Source organism: Euleptes europaea, chromosome 11 (assembly GCF_029931775.1).
Source record: "Euleptes europaea isolate rEulEur1 chromosome 11, rEulEur1.hap1, whole genome shotgun sequence".
Taxonomy (NCBI): Eukaryota; Metazoa; Chordata; class Lepidosauria; order Squamata; family Sphaerodactylidae; genus Euleptes; species Euleptes europaea.
Genome location: NC_079322.1, coordinates 61417459 through 61441255, shown reverse-complemented (window position 1 = coordinate 61441255; position 23797 = coordinate 61417459). Strand labels below are relative to the sequence as shown.

The 23797-nt window shown below is 42.1% G+C and overlaps 1 protein-coding gene across 1 annotated transcript in view; it reads right to left on the bottom strand.

Moving 5' to 3' along the window:
• The window catches only part of SVIL (supervillin), a 79626-nt gene that overhangs the window by 54974 nt on the left and 855 nt on the right, over positions 1–23797 (bottom strand). The window contains exons 2-9 of the mRNA XM_056857232.1: positions 19210–19276; positions 14090–14181; positions 8355–8412; positions 8075–8226; positions 6446–7094; positions 3056–3139; positions 655–1506; positions 74–244 (exon numbers count right to left, since the gene is read on the bottom strand). Coding sequence (XP_056713210.1) covers positions 74–244; positions 655–1506; positions 3056–3139; positions 6446–7094; positions 8075–8226; positions 8355–8412; positions 14090–14181; positions 19210–19276 — 2125 coding nt within the window. The remainder of the gene's footprint in view (positions 1–73; positions 245–654; positions 1507–3055; positions 3140–6445; positions 7095–8074; positions 8227–8354; positions 8413–14089; positions 14182–19209; positions 19277–23797) is intronic.

Sequence of the window (23797 nt, the reverse complement as noted above, 5' to 3'; positions counted from 1 at the left end):
TTCCTCAGAGTACACGCCATTATCTTTTTCTGGAATATTCTAACCCCGTGTACTCGGTTATATGAATGCCTACCTATCAGTTTCTTTTCGCTCTGCAGAAGTTATAGGTTGAGTCCTAAATCTCTCAGAAGTCTTTCTACTTCCCCCAGGAGAAAAATAGCGCCTTGGCCTTCGCGACCCTCGTCCTTGTTCAGCATGGGCAGACAAATCACTACCTGATGTTGGCGTTCCCAATTGAGATTCACTTTTAACCATATCACAGAAAGTGCAGAGAGAGAGGAAACAAAGACGACAGGGAGAAGGAAAAAAGGGGGGGACACAGAGAAAGAAAGATGGACAAATATAAGCATCCCATCAAATCAGACAATTATAGATCACTCTGCATGCTCCTAGAATATCATGCACAGGAAGGGTTCAAGTCATTCCATTCCAGCTACCCAACATCAGAACTTGCACTTAGCAAGCAGAAGCACAAATGAATAAAAAGGATTCAGGTCAACTCAAGCTCCAAAACACACTAAAGTGAGAGTTGAACTGGGTGTCTGAAGTGCTGCAGAACACAACTGATGTTGAGTTTTGTGTGCCATTTACGCCAAGGACGTGCAAGCGTCACACCAAAAACAAAAACAAAAAGCAATCAGAAACGTCACCTACAGTTCAGGTTTCTTGCTGGCATTGGCAGTTTCCAAAAAGGCATTACGGAGTTGAGCAACAGAGACTTTTGTGTCAACCATGGCAATCTCACCACTGGGGATCTTGGTTTCGGCACTCTGAAACTCCATTGCAATCTTGGCAATGGGCTCCTTAGCTCTGAAAACCTCTAGCTTAGGAGAACCAGTATGATCGGACATTGAGCGCGTAAGGAGCTTATATTTCAGCGGAGTCTCTTCCCGAACTTTCCCTTGAGCACTTTGTAGGTACATCACTCTCTCACTCCTTTCAACATTCTCCCGAGTCTTTGCTGGAGGCCCAGGCACCCGCTGCTTAATCTGCTCCTGCTCAGGTTCCAATGACTTTGGCTTGCCAACTGTAGGCTTCTGACATTCACCTCCTTCCAAGTGGCGCTCTCTGCTCTTCCCTTGCCTACGAATCTCTGAAGGCAAAATGGGGGGTCTTTCCTGCTCGGCTTCTGAACTGCAGACTGTGAACTTCGACGAGCTGCAATTCTGTTGGAAGTTGCTTTTCTCGCCTTCCACTGCAGCGTCTGTTGGGAATCTGGCATTCACCACCAAAGGGAAGCTATTCACAGGACTGCTTTTGGGCTCTTCAGAGACCACCAGTTTAGCTGTATGAGGAACTCCGGCAGGCTGGATGTAGCCATGCGTTGGCTGGCGAACCAAACCAAGCGGTTGATTAGCAACCCTATGGAAAGCAGACGTTTCCGACTGCAGAGGCACGAAATTAACAGGCACTAGGCGGGTCTTTCTCAGAGACACAGTGTCTGTTAGAAGTTCAGGGCTTCCACGAGCACTTTCCTCTTTCACCAGTTTCTCTCTAACTTTTACTCTTTAAGAAAGAAAAACGGATTAAAGATGTGGCATGTTGTAGCTAAGTTGGGAGGAAAAAAAACATGCACCAACTTTGGGAAGATCCAGTAAAAACTCTGTATTAAGCATGAAGGTAAACGACAAAACAATGTAGGCAATATTTGAGAGTCTTCCTATCGTATGCCATTTCCCAGAGTGCAATTATTGATACAGAAAAGGACCTGACGTCAATGGAGCCCCTTTTTGGCCAACTATTTTAGTGTATTCTAAAAACCGAAGAGGTGCTTTAAACAATTTAGAGCCCTGTCTGTCTACTGTGAGAATGAGAAAACAAGAGCTAAGTATGCCCAAACGAAAATTAGCTTTTCAGCCACCTATGTGCATAACTGAAATGCAAAAATTTCAAAATGAAGCAACTAGTTATGGTCTTGGCACTAACTCAGTCGGACACCACAAAAACGGGGTGGTTCCCTAAACCTTTTTTTTAGTCACTCACCCTGGGAATGAAAAGACCACATTATACAGAAATGTGGGAGAAACAGAAAGCCTCGGTTTGAATTCTAAACAATCAGAAGGGAGGTTGAGGGAACTGAATCTCAGGAAGTCTTACACTACTTACTATAGTCGAATATAAGATATGCTTTCTTTTTGTGAATGGCGCATGTGTTCATGTGGTTGTTTTGGTTGTTTTTCTCAATGGCCAAATTCACAGAAACATGAGGAAACAAAAATGATTATGTTGCTGCTTTCTGGACATTTTGCTCAAAAAGGAACAATGTGAAAACACATGTGCTATTCACAATGGAAGGAAGGTACTTTTCTGTACTTTGCTACCTATATCTTAAGTATAAATATAAGACGCAGCCCTTAAAACAAAACTAATGTAGTAAAAAAAAGGTGTGACAGAAATAGAAAAGCACCTAGAGAAAGTGTTATAAATGACATTGTTGATGAAGACTATCAATAGCTAGTTAATGTAACTGAGACTAGACATGACGGCTTACAAAGGAGTCGAGGACTTCCTGGAGTACCCTCACAGAACCCCAGGGGTTCCCGGACTCCAGTTTGAGAAACGCTGACGTATGTACAACTTTAAATACAGAACAGTGCATCAACTACACAATCCTTTGCGTTCTTGTATTGAAAGAAACCAAAAAGGTGTGGGCAGAACAAGTTCCTGTATTCAGTGCTTGGAACATGTCACAGGCTAGTATTCTGTCGCACTGCAAAAAGCAAGGAGGGGAAACATGTTAATGGTAGGGCTAAAAACGAAACCGGTATTTAGCTAGTGCCAGTATTGTATAGCTGTGGAGCAAACATCAAGAGCATGTCTAGTATCCCCTACCCAAACGTCAATTAGGTATGAGTGAGAAAAAAGCAAATATTCCATCCAAGGAAGGGGGAGGGGGTTTCATCAGAAAGGTTCATTAAACAGAAACTGTTTTTTTAAAATTCACATCCATTAATGAGTGTAAAGACATTTGTTAAATGATGATAGGGAAAAGGAGGAGAAGAAGGTAACAGTCTGATTATTATTTATTAAGTCACACAGCTACACGGTAGGATACCTGGAGGGCCAGTTGATAAGTGAAGTTGTATCCCCATCCGAATCTTTCTGAAGAAACCAATCAGGTTTTGATTTCCCTGCACTACTGTAGAAAATAGAGCTTCAGAAACTTTCCTAGAAATATGTCAATACATGCACACTCAATCCCCCCATAACATCCCTAGTTTGATTGTAAACAGAGTTTTCGCCTGATTCAAAACAAGACTTTGGCTTCTAAATGTAAAAATATAACTATGTATTCATATATTTAGGAAGATATGTAGACTAGCTAACTCTTTGGTGAAAGTTTTTCTTTAAATCCTGCCATTACCAAGATATCTACATCAACTCCTGTTTGTGTTTTTGTGAAGCTATTCATTCATATTATTGATACACAACCAAACTGCTCCCTAGACAATACATATAAACCTTACAATGAAACAAACGAAATACACCGGTAATGCAAATATTTCAAAGGAGGGATGATTAATCGTCATTTCCATTTGAAAGTATTGAGACACCAGTTAAACTGGGAGAAAAAATAAATCTATAAGGAATAAACCAAGTCAGATATGTTTCAAATAAAAAGTTACATCCTTACAACACCCAGACTCAACCTCTCTTATAACTTCACAGTCATCTAGCGTGACGAAACTGCTATCGGCTGTTATCACATCACACATTCACAACAAATGCTTGCTTTCTGACTTACGCTGGTAAACCTAAGTTATGTTTGATTTTCAAAGTTTATCAAGGAGATACATAAAAGTACAACAGTGATAAAACGTATTTATATCCTTTCAGCGGTCACAATTCTCATCACCAGAAGCCCACAAGACATTGACTCGTCTGTAGGCCAGAGAGTTTAAATGTCAGAGTGAACTAGTACAAATTGCTTTATCACACAAGGGCTTTATCACAGAAGACCAGAGTCACAGTGACCCAAGGTGAAGCCTCAAATGGAAAGAATGGAAAGTTTAATTCCAGAGAAAGAAGCCTGGCCCAGGGTTCCCTTTAGACAGAGTTTGAAGTAGGCCAAGGCTCTGGAGAATGAACACTGATTTTTCTTGAGGTAGCGACTCACCCACAGGTTCGTGTGGCCCTTAGAAATGAAACTGTGACAGAAGGGGCAGAGATGCAATTACAACTAAGTAAGAACGTAATACTTTCAGTAGTAAATTTTAAAACATCCCCCACACCCTGGGCCCAGAAGGAATAATCTATAAGTGATTTAAAAGTCAACACATGAAGACACTGTTGTGAAGAAATCCTACTGCTCTTCAATCCTGCCTTTTACACACATTCAGGATGTTCAGGTTGCCTCCATGTCTATGGTATGATTCACCCATTCCTGGAGGTGTGCAAGTGTTCTTTATTTGCATAATGGTTTTCCCTTTCTTTTGTTGCTTTGGCCACATTCTCTAGCCTGCTTAGAACTTTTCTCTCCGTCCCAGGGTAACCCCTGTTATCAAGGGTTTTAAACCACATTTGGCTATATCCTGCAGTCACTGAGGGCAAGCATAGTTCACAGTAAGGTCAATTATTTTTGAACTCACCATATGGTTGATTCTAGCCAATCAGGGCTCACAGTACTTTTTGCTGAAAGGAGTTTTGTTACCTTTCTCAACAAGCTCCCCCATCCAGAAAAATCTACAAGGATGCTATAAAAACACACACACCAGAAACTGGTTTGTTTTGCTGAGGGAGCCTTAAGTGGGTCTCTCTCTCTCTTTTTTTTTACAATTTCCACTGGAGCCTTTATTTAGAAAGAAAAGATTCCCTTTGAGGGTACGATGGATGCAGAAGTGGAAGGCAGGATGAGAGACATCTTGTAATCTTTACAACGTAGAAATAATTACAGTATTCTTCTGAAAAGTCTAGCTATTTGAAAGTATGTCATTACAAACCATTTTGGTCAGTCCCTCTTCAATAACAGGTTGGACCGATTATTTTTCCGTTAGTTTACCAGCCAACATAACTAAGGCAATCTTTGGGGAGATTGATCCCAATCAGCCAACTCCATTAAGACTGCAATGCCAATAGGACTTTCTTCCTTGCAGCCAACTGTAGTACTCGCCTTCAACAGCCTCCTCCTTCTCTCCTACTGCCTCCTTTCCCACAAACACTTTGAAGTTGGTACTCACATACCATTTGCCAGATGCTGACACACAGAGGAAAAATACTCCCCCCTATATTTCTATGTTTAGAAAATGAGCAGTGAGAGCTTTCACCACAACCAAAATGCTTTTCCTCCCTTCAAACCTGTACTATTAGTAATAAGTACTTTGAGAAGATTTCACATCCTTTAGGTTAACAGAAATTGTTCAGACCTCTTTTTATGGAATGGGACTGTGTTGAGCATTACTCTGGATTTTGTCACAAGTAAAACTCAGAATGACGTGCTAAATACTAAACACAGGGGTACTTGTTGAAAACAAGTATTCAAAATTTAATTTCAAGGCTATGGACTCCTGACATCACTGACACCTCACTTTGTTCCACCCATCAGCAGCATACAGTAACATGGGACAGAGAAATGAGCATGCACAAGGCAGTCAAATTGTCATAGATGTTGGGTTACAGAATAAAAAAGGGGGAGGATGCTGCTATTTTGGGTGACAACTATGCACAATGTATTGTGTAATTCTGGCTTTACACACACGAAAGTGAAATTACTAGTTCTTTTACTTGCTTGGAATAGATAATTTTGGGGCATTTTTATTGAGTTTTGTCTGTAGTAATTTGAGGATTTCTAAAATAAATTTTTGGAAATTTGTTTGACTATATTCAAAATATTAATCCCTATCATGCCAGATGCTTTCTGAAGCCCTTTCAGTCCTGAATACACAAACATCTCAAATGTCAATTTGGCCTTGCCAAATCTGACATTTGGCTTGCAGCTACCTACTTTCAAGATTTCTGACTTCTTTATTGCAACAAGGGATCCCCAAGCATAGATATATGCTGTACCTACTAGTGTTACCAACCTCCAGGTAAGGCCTGGAGTTCTCGCAGAATTATGACTGATTTCCAGATCATACAGATAGATTCCCCTGGAGAAAAAGGCATCTTTGGAAGGTGGGTTTCTATGGCATCACATCCCTGCTGAGCTCTGCCCCCAAAATCTGCAGGAATTTCCTTACCCAATGTTGGCAACCCTAGTAAGTTACTATTTCAACTAACTGAAACCATCTTCCAATCCTCCCTGCTATTGTTTCTATAAACACAAAAAATAAAAATTTACAAATGCAATATTCACACATCTTACTTGGTAACCTAAATCCTGTTTCTACTTTTCAGCTGCCCAATGTCCCATCATCTTTTTTTTTAATCTTTAAGATTAAGACGGTAAGATCGTTGGAGTAGATGCCATCTATGCCAACAGCACCACTCTCTAAAACCACAAACTTACCCTAATCTGGTATCGCTGAGGGAATGACTTGGTGAAGCTAGCTGCTTTGGTGAAGACAGGGAAACCCTGCGAGTTTGCTTTGGCGAACTTGGCACTTCATTCTGGGAGGAGTCATGGCCAGGAAATGACAAGGGTGTGGGATTCTCCAACACAGAGGATAAATCATGTCTACTGGAAGTAGGCTCTGGTGCTTTTCTCTCATTATCTTCTTTCAATGACTTTTCCCATTCTGGAGAACTCTCTCTTGCATGCTCAGAATACTCCAACTCAGGAGCAGCGATCCTCACCTCCTTATTTTCACTCCTCACTGAATATACGGAACTATAATCTTTGATTTCACCATCCTGCTTCTCGCTCTTCAGGACTCTCTTCTCAGTCACATCTTGATCTTTCCTTGTCCTGGTGTATTTAGATGAGTATTCAGAGTCCGCGTCTGAATCTATAGAGATGCCATATTTTTCAGCCAGCTGACGTCGCCTCTCTGCCTTGTATCTAGCTATTCTTTCTGCTTTGGAATCAAGCCCTCGAGAATCCATGACTAACGGACTGTAAGAAGGCCTTGTTTTTCCTCCAGTGGATTCTGCTGGGTATCTGGGCCTAGACTGATTCTCTAATGAAGAATCTGAGGTTTCTTCTTCATTTGATCTTCCTGTAACAAAAACACCCAGAAGAAAGATCACAATTGGTAGCCATGTGAGTTTGTCAACAGCAATAGAAAAGAGCAAGAGTCCAGTAGCACCTTAGACTAACAAAATTTCTGAGCCTTGAAAGCTCATACCCAGCCAGAAATTTTGTTAGTCTTTAAGGTGCTACCGGACTCTTGCTCTTTTCTACCCAGAAGAAAATTAGTTTCCCCTCACCTTCCATCAAATAATGCACTTTTTTGTTTTTGACGCACACAAAACCTTTTCCTCATTCATTCTCTTCTGGTCATTCAGTTATATGTTAGGATCTTTTTACTTTCTAAAGATCATCATAAAACATTAAGCAAGCTCAGCAGAAATATATCAAGACATAGCAGAATCCCCTATTAGCTGAATTTCTTTTTTTAGCCCCACTATTTTCTTATACTCAGGCCAGTGTGGTATAGTGGTTAGAATGCTGGACTAAACCAGGGGGTGGGGGGACGGGGACAGACACCCATGTTTAAATATCTGCTTGTCATCAAACTCTGGATTATCTTGGACCAGATTCTCTCTTAGCCTAACCAACTACACACAGTTGATATGAAGATAAAATGGAGAAGGGGAGAATCATTTGAAGAAAGGCGGGATAAAGTTATGCAAAATAAATACTTTTAAAATTGAATATACCTGTGTCAATTAAAACATAAGTAAATTGTGCAGTTGAACAGCCTTATATGTTCGCATGAGGTTGAAATGTATAGCTATCTGCCAAAATAACTCAAGTTTTATACAAGATCACTAGAGCAGAAATGACAGTTATACCTCAACCAGTTATGAGTCAGCCAACCCATCTTTTGTGCCCGTTACACTTTAAAAAGTAAAGAGCAACAAAAATACATAAAGTGATTGTATAGTGCCCGCTCCTAGATAGGCAGAACTTCTAGTAGCTCAATTCTGCTCTAGCAATAAGCTTAGCTAATGACTTTAGAAACACGTTTCTTACCAAAGTGAGGGCTGTAAGGATCCGTTGCACGCATATATCTTGGTGTATCTTCTTCTAACAAACGGTGGGTAACCAAGCCAGGACAGTTCTGTGTAAGAATGGGCTGGGCATCATTTTCAATTCCCTCTAAACGCCTGGCTATCCTCTCTTTCCTGAGAAAGACAGAAGATATTGTTGCTGGAAATACCGCCTACAGAACTCACAATTTATTCAAAAAAGATATAGCAGGTTACAGAAATTATCTGTGCTTTGACAGATGTAAAGGAAGCTGTAGGGTTACCTTTTCATCTCCAAGATATCCCGCCTGTTTGGTTCAAAGAGTTTTCTTAATTCAGAAACTGAAATAAAACAAAAACCCATAGGAAATTAGAAATCCAAAACTCTTGGTCCTTAGAATGGAAAATCTTAGATTTACGGAATAATTATTCAATCAAACAACACTTGGCTTTGAAGGTCTCTTCCTTGACTTCCCCAGTTGACTTTCTTTAGGAAAATCTTGTACAGATTGTTTGCAAACCGTGAATGGCTCTTCACTTCCATTACCATGTGCAATTGTAGACAGTACAAGGAAGCTGTCATCCTAGAGAATTTTTGTTGTGAAGGAGGAAGATAAGCCTGAGTTCTGCATCCCCTCAACACCAAGTATTGCTACATTTCTGTAGCTCTACCTTGCTCCCAGGTTTTCGCCAAAATAGAAAGACAAAGTTAATTTTAATGGGGAGTTAATCCTGCAAACCAGTAAGCCACATCTCTTTTGCAGCCCTTCATCTGGTTCCAAATGAACTGACATTATGGGCTTGCGGAGAGACTAAGAAAGTTTCGTTTCTAAGGAACAGGGAGCATCCAGTGTTCAAATAAATATATATTCTCTTGGTTCAGATGTTCTCCCTACAGGGACAGGAGTAGGAAGAGAATTTGCAAACTGAAAAAATTACACTACCTTCTCTTGGGTATAATCCCAGGCATACAAACAACCACTGAACAGGACCTAGGATGCACATTTAGCATGATTTTATATCCTGTCATTTATAAAGCTGGTTATATTTCTGATCTGAAATATTGTAAATACCTTTGGGCTCCTGTTCTGCAGATGAAAAGCAGTCCATAAATGTTGTAAATATATGTTAAATATGCATATTAATGTTATGTAACATCAGTGATCACTCTCCTTAAATTTATATATATATAAATTTGGTTGCCTTCTGCACTCGGCTGCAAGCTTAGAGTAAACTTAAGACAGCAGTTAGCTTAACATCACAGTCTGCATAGACTAGTTTCATGCAGACTCCTTTCTTCAGGTACAAAACCAAGACTAACCTGGGCTTGCCAACCTTGGTTGGAAAAAAAAGTCATCAGAGTGAAGGGTTAAAGGTCAGAGTTCATGGTAGGCCAATAGCAGAGGTGATAGATCTTGTGGGTCAGATGGTGATAGATCTTGTGGGTCAGATGGTGATGGAGGCAGATTATGGGTGAAGCTTGGCAGAATTGAGATTTTATTAGCATTTCAGACCCAAATACTTGCCTAGAGCACTAGTGTGGTACAGGATACAGAAAATTAGATGAGAACTGAGGAGACTCAGTTTCAAATCCCTGCTTAGTTAGCCATGATGTTCAGTGAGTGACTTTGGGCCAGTTAATGTGTCGCAATCTAACTCATCTCACAGGATTGTTCTGTGGATGAGAGAGCCATGTATGCCACCCTAAATTCTTTAAAGGAAGAAGAAGAAGAGTTGGTTTTTATATGCCAACTTCCTCTACCACTTAAGGAAGAATCAAACCAGCTTACAATCACCTCCCCTTCCCCTCCCCACAACAGACACCCTGTGAGGTAGGTAGGGCTGAAAGAGCTCTTAAGAGAACTGTGACTAGCCCAAGGTCACCCAGCTTGCTTCATGTGGAGGAGTGGGGAAACCAACCCAGTTCACCATATTATTATCCACTGCTCATGTGGAAGAGTGGGGAGTCAAACCCGGTTCTCCAGATTAGAGTCCACTGCTCCAAACTACCGCTCTTAACCAATACACCACGCAAGACACAAATACAATAAAAATATGTTTCATAAAATACCTCATGGAACACTATTTTACTGACTGGATCATTAAATCACCAACAATCACAAGACTAAGGACAACAACAATTTTGAAGGAAGTTTGGGTAATTATGAAACCATTTCCTTTTGGGCCATAATTCTTAAGTATATTTAAGAGGCCAAAGCCTAAGAAACAACTGTTATTTAGGTTCATGCTCAGAATGCAAAATTATTTTTCATTGTTCCAGATGCAGCTGTTATCATATCTCACGTATAGCAACAGTAGAAAGATTTTAATGAACTAATGTTTTTTTAAAAGGTACACATCATGGCTATTAGCTTGCCAAGGAGGCAGAAAGAAAACTCCCCCAACACAGTTGTTCTTCTGCCGGTACTGTTCTTGCTAAGAGATTGTTTTGCAGGCCTAAATAAAAGCACTGGCCTTGTGGAGTATCTCCCCAACACCTTCTTAAGCAAGACTGAGACAAAAATAGCGCAGATCTAGCTGGTGCCGCGTTTCACTTTTTCCACACTTCAGATTCCGCACAGTTGTATCACTTACCTAGGTCAATACATGGACAGAGACTCCCTGAGAAGACTTGTCCCCTCCATACCCCTTCAACTGAGCAGACCGGTAGCCTGCCAATCCATCACACCGTTCCCTCATATGTTGCATGTAAGCAAATTCAGACTTGCTTACATCGAGGGTACTACTCTGTTCCCAAAGACACATTGAGGGTACTACTCTGTTCCCAAAGACACTACCAAGCCAAGGCCTCTTAAATGTTTCTTTTCTTGTAATGTGTACATTATCAACACAGACCACCTATATGTTCAGCCTTTTCCTGATCTCAAAGAAAGGAACATTATTTCACCCAGACATACTCGGTCTGAACATCAGTATAGATTTTGACACCAAGAACACAATGGAGTGGCACATGTTGCCCCAATGTGGCTGCAGAATATGCAACATTTTTAGGAGAGGAATCACCATTTTAGAAAGCGTGAAGTTTTATGATTTTGAGGTAAAATTGCTATTGTCAGCAGGGCCCGAGAATTTTGAACAATGCTCGGAAATGACAACCTTTGCCTTGTAAGTAACAGCTCAAGGGCAATTATGGTTACTTTGGGACTGTTTCACAGGGCAGCCATTTTGTGACTGGTCCCACTTCCCACTGCCACCATTTGTGAGCACGGGCAGCCATGAATAAATGACGCTGCCGTATACTGAATCAGACCCTCGGTCCATCGAAGTCAGTATTGTCTACTCAGACTGGCAGAGACTCTCCAGGGTCTCAGGCGGAGGTCTTTCACATCACCTACTTGCCTGGTCCCTTTAACTGGAGATGCCGGGGATTGAAACTGGGACCTTCTGCATGCCAAGCAGATACTCTACCACTGAGCCACAGCACCCACTACCATTTCTCAAAATTTCCAAAGGCCCTCGGGGTCAACAAGACTGAGGGGGGCTAGTCTAGAATATGTTTTAGAAGACTGGCCAGGGCATTCAAGCTGGGTAAATTTTGCACTGAATTGACTCAGACTTCATTTGAGTTCTGAAAGCGACCTTTTCCAGATTGTATTTACCTATGACACCAGAAACATTTCAGCAGGTGAAATATGTGCCTTCCAGAGAAATCTAAGGACAGACACAAAGACAAAGTGTTTTTATCCATATTTTGTTCCTATCAAACAGCTTTAATTTTAAGGAAGGATCAGTCTCCTATCATACTAATAAATATCTCATATTGTAGCCGCAGCTCTTAAGATAGCAGAAAGGATCCACTTAGACACAAGTCACATGACAGTGCTGTACAGGCTATTTTAAGAGCAAAAGTAATTAAAACCTTTTTGCGGCTCCTTCCATGAACAGATCTAAATTGGGTCCTTGAAAATTCCACATTAATAAACTCCAAAAGAACAGCCAATTCTCACAACTTTACATAATATTCTTTGGTGCAGGACTCTAATCTTTTAATTACGCCATGGAATCTGAATGGTTTTGGCCGGGGGAAGGGGGGGGGGACAAAGTCAGCCACTTTCAAAGAAGTGTTGTGGTAATGGGTGACTCAGGAACACAAATGAGCTAATTCTGAGGAAAAGGACAAGGAGGGCAGAAAATGGTTTTGTTGTGGCCCCCTTCTGACCAGCTGAGTGACTTGGATTCAGAGTCTTCCGGTGAGGAACCAAGGCCGGTGGTTGAGAAGGACCAAGGGGTTCAGGGACAGCCCACACTACTGAGGCACCTGATGGCAATGGTCCAGCAGTGCAAGAGGCCACCCTGCTAGACCCTGCAAGGGAGGCCTCACCACCAGCCCCTAAAATGGTTCCCAGGCCTTCACTGGGCAGGATGTGAACCCATGCCCACACCCCAGGACCCACTCCCACTCTGTCGGGATGGCAGTGGCGGAAGGCCTGAGCTAAGGTAGCTCAAAGGAGGCAAAGTGCTGGACTGCTATGCATGCAACCCTACCATGGATTGCTATGAGTAAGACTTCCTCACAGAATCCGGGCCACGTGAACACATGAAGCTGCTTTATACTGGTCCATCAAAGTCAGTATTGTCTAAGACCAGCAGCGGCTTTCCAGGGTCTCAGGCAGAGGTCTTTCACATCACCTACTTGCCTAGTCCCTTTAACTGGAGATGCTGGGGATTGAACCTGGGACCTTCAGCATGCCAAGCAGATGCTCTATCACTGAGCCACGGCCCCTCCCCACAGTTCAGCCTCTGGAGCTGCAGCACTTTCCGACAGTGCAGCTGGGTCCAATCACCACCCAGCCTACTTAAGCTGATGCCTGGAAGCGCTGCCTTGCTGGATCAACTGGTCCATTAGGTGAAAGCCTTCTGCCCCCAGCGTCCCACAGCTTGGCCAGTCCCAGGGTCAAGGGTCCAGTATCTCTGCAACAGCAACCTAACTGCAGAAGGCAAGACAGATTTTCACCCTGTTCAGATTCTGTAGTGACACATAATTAAATTGGGGAACTCCCTGCCCCAGAATGTGGTGATGGCTGCCAACCTGAAAGGCTTCAAGAGGAGAGTGGACATGTTCATGGAGGAGGGGGCTATTCATGGCTACCAGTAAAAATGCTAGTCATGATGCATACCTATTCTCTCCAGGATCAGAGGAGCATGCCTATGATCTTAGGTGATGTGGAACACAGGCAGGATGGTGCTGCTGCAGTCGTCTTGTTTGTGGGCTTCCTAGAGGCACCTGGTTGGCCACTGTGTGAACAGACTGCTGGACTTGATGGGCCTTGGTCTGATCCAGTAGGGCCTTTCTTATGTTCTCATGACACCACCTGTGAGGATTTCAGCCTTCCTGCAGTTTGTGGCTTGGCTTACTTGAAAGAGCTATTTGGAGCTACTACTCTGTAAGCACCTTTTGTAGCACACCTGCACCATGCCCCTTATGGTTTTGTACCAAGCAGTTTGTTTGAAGCAGTCAAGCAATCATGTGGCCCTCCTTTAGGCAAGGAGTTTACAATGCAGAAGTTCCTAAACACTCTCATTAATTGCTCTGCACATAAAAGTTTTACTGCATTGCTATTTGTTTTCTATAAGAACTAAGCAGTAAAGCATCTGATGGAGTGGGCTGCTGCTGTATTCCATGAAAATTTACGCTGGAATAAAAACCTTTAGGGTGCCGCAAGACCCTCATTTGCTTCTCCTGTAATAGACTAACATGGCTACCCACCTGGAACTCATAAAGTACTTGCAGACTTAGTGTCCACTTTTCGCCCCAATGCAAAAGAGAACAGCCATTGCTGGAGATCTTTCACACGGAATACATTTGACCACTTATTTCAGCAATATGTCACATTTTGCATAAGAAAATTCCAACTAGAAAAAAACAAACCTTCTGCCTTTCATGCACGTCCTTTGGGAGAACAATTAAAATAACATTCATAAAAAATGAAAACCTACGAACAGCTTTTAAATGACATTTTAAAAACCAGCAGTGTATAAAACCCAGTGCTTTACTTACCTTTTGGCAGCACTGCTAAAAGGTTGGCATCAATATCCTTTGTGCTATTTGCAAGCTCTTCTTTATCCTCCAATGAAAACTCTTTCTGAAAACTGGAACAGCATCACAGCTTCATTTAGCACAGCAACAGAACTTTCAGCTATAAATCAAATTACACTAAGGTACTTAGACAGTTTTAATAGTAGACACTAGGGATGTTCCACTGGAAATTTGCTAACCAAGGACTGGCCTGAGCAGGGTGTATTTGTAATAGCATATGTTCCAAATTTTAGCAGCTTTGTTCCCAAACATGGGAACTGTCAGGAACCTTCCAGTCTAACTGTTCATTCTGTCATCTTGCAAGTTTTGTTTTTCTAACCAACAAGGAAGTAGAAAGGGCAGCAAGAGAAGAGATGCGTTTGACAGGAACACTGTCCCACCAAGACATTTAGACACTTTTTCTGCCAAGGAGGATGGACCTGACTGATATTTCCCGCTTTTCACCAAGAAATGCATCACCTCACTCGTTTTTGGCTTTCAGGTTCGGTATAAAATGTGTCTTATATGAACTATTCCATCTTCTGGAGCTGTACTTGTTAGGCAAGGGGGTAAAGGCTTTGCTTACATATGCTGTAAGCAAAGGTGGAGAGGAGGAAGGGAAAACAAAGTACAGCTTAAGACTACATTTGCCCCTCCCCCCCACTGCACCTGCAAGAGAGGGAAAGCACTACGGACATTATTGCACAGATTGGCAGGTGGGTCCACAGAGATAGGTGGGGTATGAAACAGAGGTAGAAACCCAGACTCTGCCCCCTCCCCAACTAGCTGGCAAATTACTTTGTAATTCCATGTGAGCCAGAAATCACCCTTAATCTTCCCTGGAATTACAAGAGTCCTGCTAATAATTTTGACCCATGTTTATCAAGGAGCTTTTCATTCTCTCAAAGCCATTCCCACTGCCAGCATGTATGCCAGGCTAATTTTGTACCTTTTGTGGTAGAAATTAAGATTAAGACAGATATACATACTCAAGCAGGGTGCGCCCCATGGAAACGCAGTTACCGTCTATTCACTACACATACGAGCCTAGCTCTGAGGACTGACACTGGTTCCTCTAGTTTAGATCAGAAATGGATTTGCACTTTACTTGACTAGATGACCCCTTTGTCAACCATGAAGCTACCTGTCCACCTGCTTCCAGATGCTATGGTGCATACCACTGATTGGTTGACTCTCGTCTCAATCAGGAAGACGCCTGTCCTCCTCTTCCTTTCAGGTAAATATGGTACTTGATCCAGTTTCCTCCACTTTCAATGCACTTTGCAGCTGGATTTTACTATGTGAAATGGCAAAATCCACTTGCAAATCATTGGCGGGTACCGCACTTGTATTCCCAGCAATGTATTAAGAGTTTGAAAATGTTATTAAAAATACTGTTTGCACTTTCAATGTATTCCCACCGATGTATTAAGAGTTTGAAAACGTTATAAAAAATACTGTTCGCACTTTGTTTGGCCCCTTTAGCTGTGAAGACGTCTTTCAACCATTTATTAGCCGTGGTATCCAAAAACCACGATGTTTTTTATAACATTTTCAAACTCTTAATACATTGCTGGGAATACAAAGTGCGGTAACTCTCACTGTTAAAGTGCATTGAAAGTGGATTGAAAGTGCATTATTCAGTATGTGTGAAAGCACCCCTGAACTGCAGTACCAAGCAGTCAAGTCACTGACCCATTATAATGCAAAGCATTGGGAGCTGATTCTTTGTAAGCAGGTTTGTGCTAATTACATTAATCTAAATTAGGTTTGAAAAGGTTCTGCACATTAGTAGTCCTAATTAGGGAATTAATTATTAAATAGCTATGTTCATGCTCCATAATGGGAGACTTATCTAGATCAAATTTCTGCACCCTATTTTAAAGATATACAATATTCTATAATGTGAACAGTACTGCTATCTAAAAAAAACATACATTTAGCTCACAGTAAAGTATGCTTTCCAGCTACAACACAATGGGTTCAGAAACACTGATTTTACCAGTGTGGCATTTATAATTACGGGCTGCATCCAGCACTGATGAAAGGGATGCCCATTAGCCAACAAGGACTGTCTTGTCACCTCTGTCCCAATGCAACCCTGGAAGCTGGGGTACAGGAGAGACCTAAATGGTGTGTAGTTGAAGGGGGAAATTGACAAAAGTGCCTCCCTTCCGTTAGTGGAAATATACTGGAGAGGGGGCATGGCTCAGTGGTAGAGCATCTGCTTGGCATGCAGAAGGTCCCAGGTTCAATCCCCAGCATCTCCAGTTAAAGGGACCAGGCGAGTAGGTGATGTGAAAGACCTCTGCCTGAGACCCTGGAGAGCTGCTGCTGGTCTGAGTAGACGATACTGACTTTGATGGACCAAGGGTCTGATTCAGTATAAGGCAGCTTCATGTGTTCATGTGTACTACTGGATCCAATCCAGGTTTTATTTGGAGAATCCCTCGTTCTACATCTATCAGTTTTTCCAAGTATGTTTTGTGCACATTTTACAGTTTTTAATTGTTCAGCACGTTAAAAGACAGATTTTTTAAAATTACTAGTAGTATGAATAAACCCAAATCAATCTCTCAGGGACATTAATAATAACTCCAATCTAAGAGTTATTAATGGATTCCTCATTCTTCAAGATCAAATGGGACAACAGCTTCTTGAATGTCCACATTTGACTATCTATTATGCAGGCTGGATTTCTAATAATGCCCAGTTTTCTAGCTTAATAAATTGCAGCAGGCTTGAAAGATCTGTCTTCTTCACCTTTCTTGCATTTTTCTCTTTCTGGCATGAGTGAAAGAGGTGATGACAAACTTTCCCCCCCTGAAAATCCATTAGCTCTAGATAACTTCACAGCAGCCAGACAATAATCGCTTCCAGCTTCCTCAGCTGGAAGGTATCTTCTGACTGCAGTTCATGAAAACAATCAGAAGTATAGAATAAAACCAGTTACGAATCACTGCATTTTATTTTAGAGAAATCCTGCAAATATTTCCACAGTATTCTGGCATTTGCAAAATATCAACAAAACCATGGTCAAAAGGGACCAATGTATCCAATGCTTGCCTTTTGAAAACTAATTTTAAATGGATTGCTAAGCTATCTGGCACAGCTCCTGTTACATGGCTGGCAGTCTGGCCAAAGAGGAATCATTTTAAGATGAAAAGAGAAAGAAAGAATTTTCTATACTATTGTAACATGCAGCCTTTCAATAGCTATCCCATTAACCTAAATGCGTTTTCCAACACTCAAAATTTATCTCAAACCTCAAGGAAAACCTTCATTTTGTCATTATAGCTTATCATAAGCTATGTTTACAGACATTATGCTGGACACGTATATGGAATGGTAATTAAAATGAGCACACTGGACAATCAAAACACAAAATCTTTTCCCTTTTTTTCCTTTCTCTGTTCTGTTTTGTTAAATATCTACTTCGAAGGAAGATTAGTGTTTTGCCCCCATGATCTATCAAGAAAAAGAAAAGGCTGTCTTAAATTTACATAAACGTTGCCAGCATATACAGAAATAAAAACCCATTTGTGTACAGCCTTTTATTTTAGGGGGATTGTCGTATATTCAGGGTAGTCTTCCTTTCAGGTAAATATGGTACTTGATCCGGTTTCCTCCATCATACCTTATGAGGAGAGCTCATAATCCTGAGGAGCTGCCCTAGCTAAATGCTAGAGTACATGCTTTGTATACAGAAGGTTCCACATTGAAATCCTGGCATCTCCAGTTCAAAGGCAGGTTTTGGAAAGGCCGCTAAGACATTGGGGAGCTCCTACCAGTTAGAAGGAATCTGGTGGGGTTGGACACAGTAGAAACTGAGTGTATACATTAGCATATCTGAGTAAAATGGAGTCACATTGCCAACACTGGTGATATGGAAGCGATTGTGCTCCCTACCCGTAGGGTTGCCAACCTCCAGGTGGTAGCTGAAGATCTCCCGCTATTACAACTGATCTCCAGGAGACAGTTCAGTTCACCTGAAGAAAATGGCTGCTTTGGATGGTAGACTCTATGGCATTATACCCCACTGAAGTTCCCCCACTCCCCAAACCACACCCTCCTCAGACTCCACCCCCAAAATCTCCAGGTACTCCCAGCCCAGAGCTGACAACCCTACCTACCCATGATGAAGAAAGTCCCTAGCCCTCTATACATGACACCTACACAAGTTGAGTGAACATTCAGAGGGAAGTGGGCATGAGCATGTTGGCCCTGCCCCCCACCCCTCTGCCTGACTGCCGGCTTAAGAGCATGGTGCCTACATGTGGAGGAAGAGTCCATGCATATGCTCCCAACCTCATGATCAGCAACACAGCGTCTCCAGTCATAGAGTAAGAGTATACCTGTGGACACTGTCTCCACATGCAGGCACCATGCTCATAAGCCAGTGATGATGTAGAAAGTGGAGGGTATGCGTCCAGATCACTAAAGCTTACAAATGCAATGAATTAAATACCATTTGACTTGGTGTCACAGACTGTTGATTTGGGCGTCTGCCTCTTGTTCTTGTGTGTGTGTGTATGTGTGTGTTAAGTGCTGTCAAGTCGCTTCCAACTCATGGCGACCCGATGAATCAATGTCCTCCAAAATGTCCTATCTTTGACAGCCTTGCTCAGGTCTTGCAAACTGAGGGCTGTGGCTTCCTTTATTGAGTCAATCCATCTCTTGTCGGGTCTTCCTCTTTTCCTGCTGCCCTCAGCTTTTCCTAGCATGATTGTCTTTTCTAGTGACTCTTGTCTTCTCATAATGTGACCAAAATACGATAGCCTCAGTTTAGTCATTTTAGCTTCTAGGGTCAGTTCAGGCTTGATTTGATCTATAACCCACTGATTTGTTTTTTTTAGCAGTCCACGGTATCCGTAACACTCTCCTCCAACACCACATTTCAAAGGAGTCGACTTTCTTCCTGTCAGCTTTCTTCATTGTCCAGCCTTCACACCCATACATAGTAATAGGGAATACGATGGCATGAATTAACCTAATCTTGGTGGCCAGTGACACATCCTTACACTTCAGAATCTTTTCTAGCTCCTTCATGGCTGTCCTTCCCATATGAATAAGAACATACTAACAAGAAATAAATGTTTCACCTGAATGTTCTTCTCCTTTGGAGTAACCTTGGAGTTTTATACTGGACCGAATTTTCCTTGTTAAAATCTAGAACAAAAAAAAATGCATTAACAAGGTTCAATGAGAAAAATATTCGCGAGAACAGTAGAATGTTTATCATGTGCGAAGTAGACTAAACTTCAGTGATATTATTCATACACCAAAAACTGAAAATGCTTTGGAGGGAAAACATAACAGAGAGCAAATGAGAGGGCAGACTTTTAGTTATGAACAGAAAACTGGTTGCGTCAGATAAATTATTTTAAAAGACAGTTTACTTGGCCCCTATGTAAAGCAAATAAACAGACAATGATGAACACAGTGACTTCTGGGATAAATGCAATGTCTGCTTGGGGAAATCTGCTGGACTGAACTCATAGCACTGAAAGATGGTGTGGCATAGTGGTTAGGCTAAGATTTGGGGCAGCTGGGTTCAAATCCCCACTCTGCCATTGCAGCTTGCAGGATGACCTTGGGCCTCTCTTAGCCTAACCTAGCTCATAGGGTTGTTGCGGAGGTAAAGAGGCGGGGGAAGAGTGATGTGATAAGCAGCTTGGATTCCTCTTTAGGGAGAAAAAGGGGATATAAATAAGAAAAAGATGGATGCCTCACATTTTCCCCAATACGTGGCAAAATAAGGTGGCATTTCTCAGACTTTTCGAATGAATTCATCTTCTAACCATGCAATCCTGAAGGGGGGTGGAGCCACATAGGAGCCGGCGTGACTCCTCTGCCAGCGTCCATGTCACTTGCACTGTGCAAAGAGGCATGGACGCCAGCGAAGGGTGACTTACTCCAGCCCCAGGGAGCCACACAGTAGTGCGAGCCTCCTGCACCAGCGCTGCCTCCCTGGCAGCGTATGTCCAATGCGAGTACTTGCATTGGCATCCTGGATGGCATTCCCAGGGGTGGAGCTACCTTTTGGCAGCTTCCTAACCCCTTTTGGGCTGAAAACGTGCCATTTGCAGGCATCAAGATACTCCTGCAAAATCGTGGTGCACCCCGTGGATATGGGGAGTTCCAAGGTTTTTTTTCCTCCCCCCAAAAAAACGTCTTTGTTGTTTTTCTAGCTAGCTGTGCTGGCAGCGAGCCATTCTGGAGGTGGTGCGGCTGCAATGCCTCTGGCCACCACCAAACTCCCCCCCACCCCGCTTAAGAATAGTCTGCTCATTTTACACCATCTTCCAGGACACTTCCCCCTCTCTTAATCCCACAACAACCACTATTTGTGGATGAGCCCGGCGCAATGCACTAATGTGCAGCCTGCGGCTCGTGAAAGCCTATGAATCAAGACACCCAGACATTATTGGACATTCCATCATTCTACAAAATGTGTACAACAGAATTGTTCAGAAGGGTATTTTTATAAAAGGAACAGAATTGCAGTGTAACAGAACAGCCTAGGAGGGTGCTTTTCAAAGGGAATAAGTTTGTAGTTTACTGCAGGGGTTCCCAACCTTTTTGAGTTTGTGGACACCTTTGGAATTCAGACACAGGGAAGTGGGAACAACTGCAAAATGGCTGCCTCAGGAGGCAGAGCCAACCACAAAATGTCAGATAGTGAGGTTATGCATAACTCTTAATGGTAACTCTTCAGCATTTCAGGCAGAAGCGCTGTTTAACAGGGTGCCTTTTAAAATGAACATATTGTTTTTAAATATTTTTTCATGCATACATACTGCTTACTTTCAGGCACACAATGAAGATCCTTCAGCTGTGGTGGCAGCTTCTGTTAGAGAAATGTTTTTAAAAATCTGCAAAGCCAATCAGAATTCCAATGGCCAGTCAGAAGCCTTGCTGGGCAAAAGCTCCACCTGGTCCCACCTCCTTTCTTACAATACTTGCAGGGGCCAAAAAAGGTGTTGGTGGGTACTATAGTGTCCACAGGTGCCACGTTGGGGATTTCTGCTTTATTGTATGTGCTTCTACTGTACTGCCTTGTACCTTTGTAATTCCCATGGCATTTTATGCCTTAGATACTTTTCTATTTGCATTGTTTTCTCATTCTGTAATCCTAGTCCTATTGCATTATCGAATTTTTGTACTGACAGACTGAATTTTCTATAATTTGTAATCTTCCTTGAGTCTTAGAGGGGAAGGTGGGCTTTAAATGAAGTAAATAAAAATTAAAGATTACCGTATTTCCCTCACCCATCAGCCCCACCTCTCTTGTGTGGTGATACAACCCATCTGGTTGCTCTAGGGATTGAGTCAAAAAATATCATTTAAACAACCTCTTTCCCCTCTACATGCTGTTTCAACCGCTCAGAGTCTCAGAGAAAGACATCACAGACACCAACTCGCTGACCTTCTTCCAGAAACAGAGGATTACAATTTCCTCTCCTTGTTTCCCATGATCCCAAGGACTATCAGACAGCATTGTCATGAAGGGTATATTCATGTCACGCTATTACTTTAACAGTTTCGCACTATAAAGAGGGCTTCATCCTTTATATAATGGAAAATTGCCATGAGCGCACTGGTGTTGTACTAGCATTTGCAGAAAACATGTAGAACAAGGATAACATGGCCATATTTTAAACACTCTCCATTCCCCCCACCCAACAAATACATACTGGAGAACATCTGTCTCGGAGCTCTTGGGCAGGTGGACATGTTTTTATTTTGCTTTTTAAAAGATGGGGCATGTTATCTATATTTTCTCCTCTTGCTGAGGCAAACACCAGTGCCAACACTGTCAGACCTACCGCAAAACTGCCCGTGAAGTATCAGTGGCCCTAAGGTTGAAAGGGCAGGAAGCATTCACCAACATGGTCTTTGTATGCCTTGTAGACCAGCTGGGATCTGCAGGACTTTCAAAAATGCAATGAAAGAGTGCTTCGAGCCCTAAAAAAGTCCCCCAAATGCAGATATACTCAGAGATAAGTAGCCAATAAAACAGTCAGACTAAGACAAAGAGGAAAAAGCAATGGCAGAAAATGATATAGTCTTTCCAGCAGTAGCCACTTAGGAACCACAAACGAAGCCAGAAGAATTCTACTTTATATCCACTACCCCCCCGCCCCAATAGGAACTGCCTTAGATAGCTTTCCCCCAGAAACAGGGTCTAGAAGAAGGGTGTCAAGCATAAGGCCTGAGGGCTGGATCCGCCCCCCACCGAGAGCTCTTATCTGGCCCATGAGCCAGCCAAGGCAGCCACCCACTCCCCACTCTCAATCCGGGCTGGCGAGGCATGGCCCGGCTCGACCAAGTGACATTTATATCATATCCGGCCCTCGTAACAATTCAGTTCGACACTGCTGGTCTAGAACATATAAGTACCAATTACTAAATAACTATCAACATTATTAGCAGCCTGATAACCAGTGTAGCCTGATCTCATCAGAGCTTAGAAGCTAAACAGGATTGGCTACAGTTAATATCTGGATGAGAGACCACCAACCGAGACAGGGGTTGCTAGGCAGAGGAAGGCAACGGCAAACAACTTCTGCTCATCTCTTGCCATGATAACCCCAGGTTCCTGGGGTCACCATGAATTGGCTGAGACTTGATGGCACACAATTATTAATTATAAACATCATTAGCGAAATAGAAGAGTATTTATTTTTTCCCAACCCACATGCAGAAGTTTCTTAGCTTCTTTTTTTCCACCGAAACAATGGACAGTGTCCTACTTTAGGCTGGAGGAAGCTCCAGCGGCCTAAGGAGACTGCTTCCAATTTAAGCGGCTCTTCTGTTGGAAGGAGAGCTTCTTAAATTGGAAGAAGGATCATTAGGATAGAGGAAATCTTCAGAATGCTTGGTGGAGTGGAGGTTACAGACCAGAATTTATAGCAAGGTTGGAAAGATGTGAGGTCCATCAAGTACTGTTTCAAGTTAACTAGAAAAAACAGTAACAATCAATGTTTTAGAAATCTCGTCAGCAAGTAAGCATAATTCTACCCAATTGGCTTCACTATCTTTCCCATTTCTTTATTATAATGCTATCTGGTTTTTCCCTCAAGTAAACGGAAAATTAAGTATAACCTAGAAGAGGCTGCTTTAATAATAATAATTAAAAAATCAAGTATCAAAGCCATGTGTTCAAAATGATTTATCAATATTATATTTTGTTTGAAACTCAGTACCATAACGAAAAAAAACCGACTTAAAATTATTGGACAGAGCAGCTGTTAATAATTCTCTTAACGGTATATGAGTTTGGTTAAAGTGAAACCAGGAATGCATAAAAATTTATAGCAGTTCTAAATGGCGTGTAACCCTGCACATGCTTTTGGTATGGAAACTTCTCTCCACCATGAAAACTTCAAATATGCCACGGAGAATTTTTTTGCTCTGGATCTAAACAAAACAAGAGGTGCTCCCCATCATTGGAGAGATATGAAGGGAGTCTGGGACATGGACCAAAGAGGATGAGTCCTCATAAGATATTATTACTTGTCTCTCCATTACCCTTGAAGTATCACACTACATTTTAATGCGTATAAAACCCACTAGAACCTTAAATACTGGGAAATGGTTTGGAGAGCATTTTATATACCAAATTCCAAAAGTCTTTATATGCCATAATATTCTGCCTCAATAGTTTCAATACTGACTGTACACCTT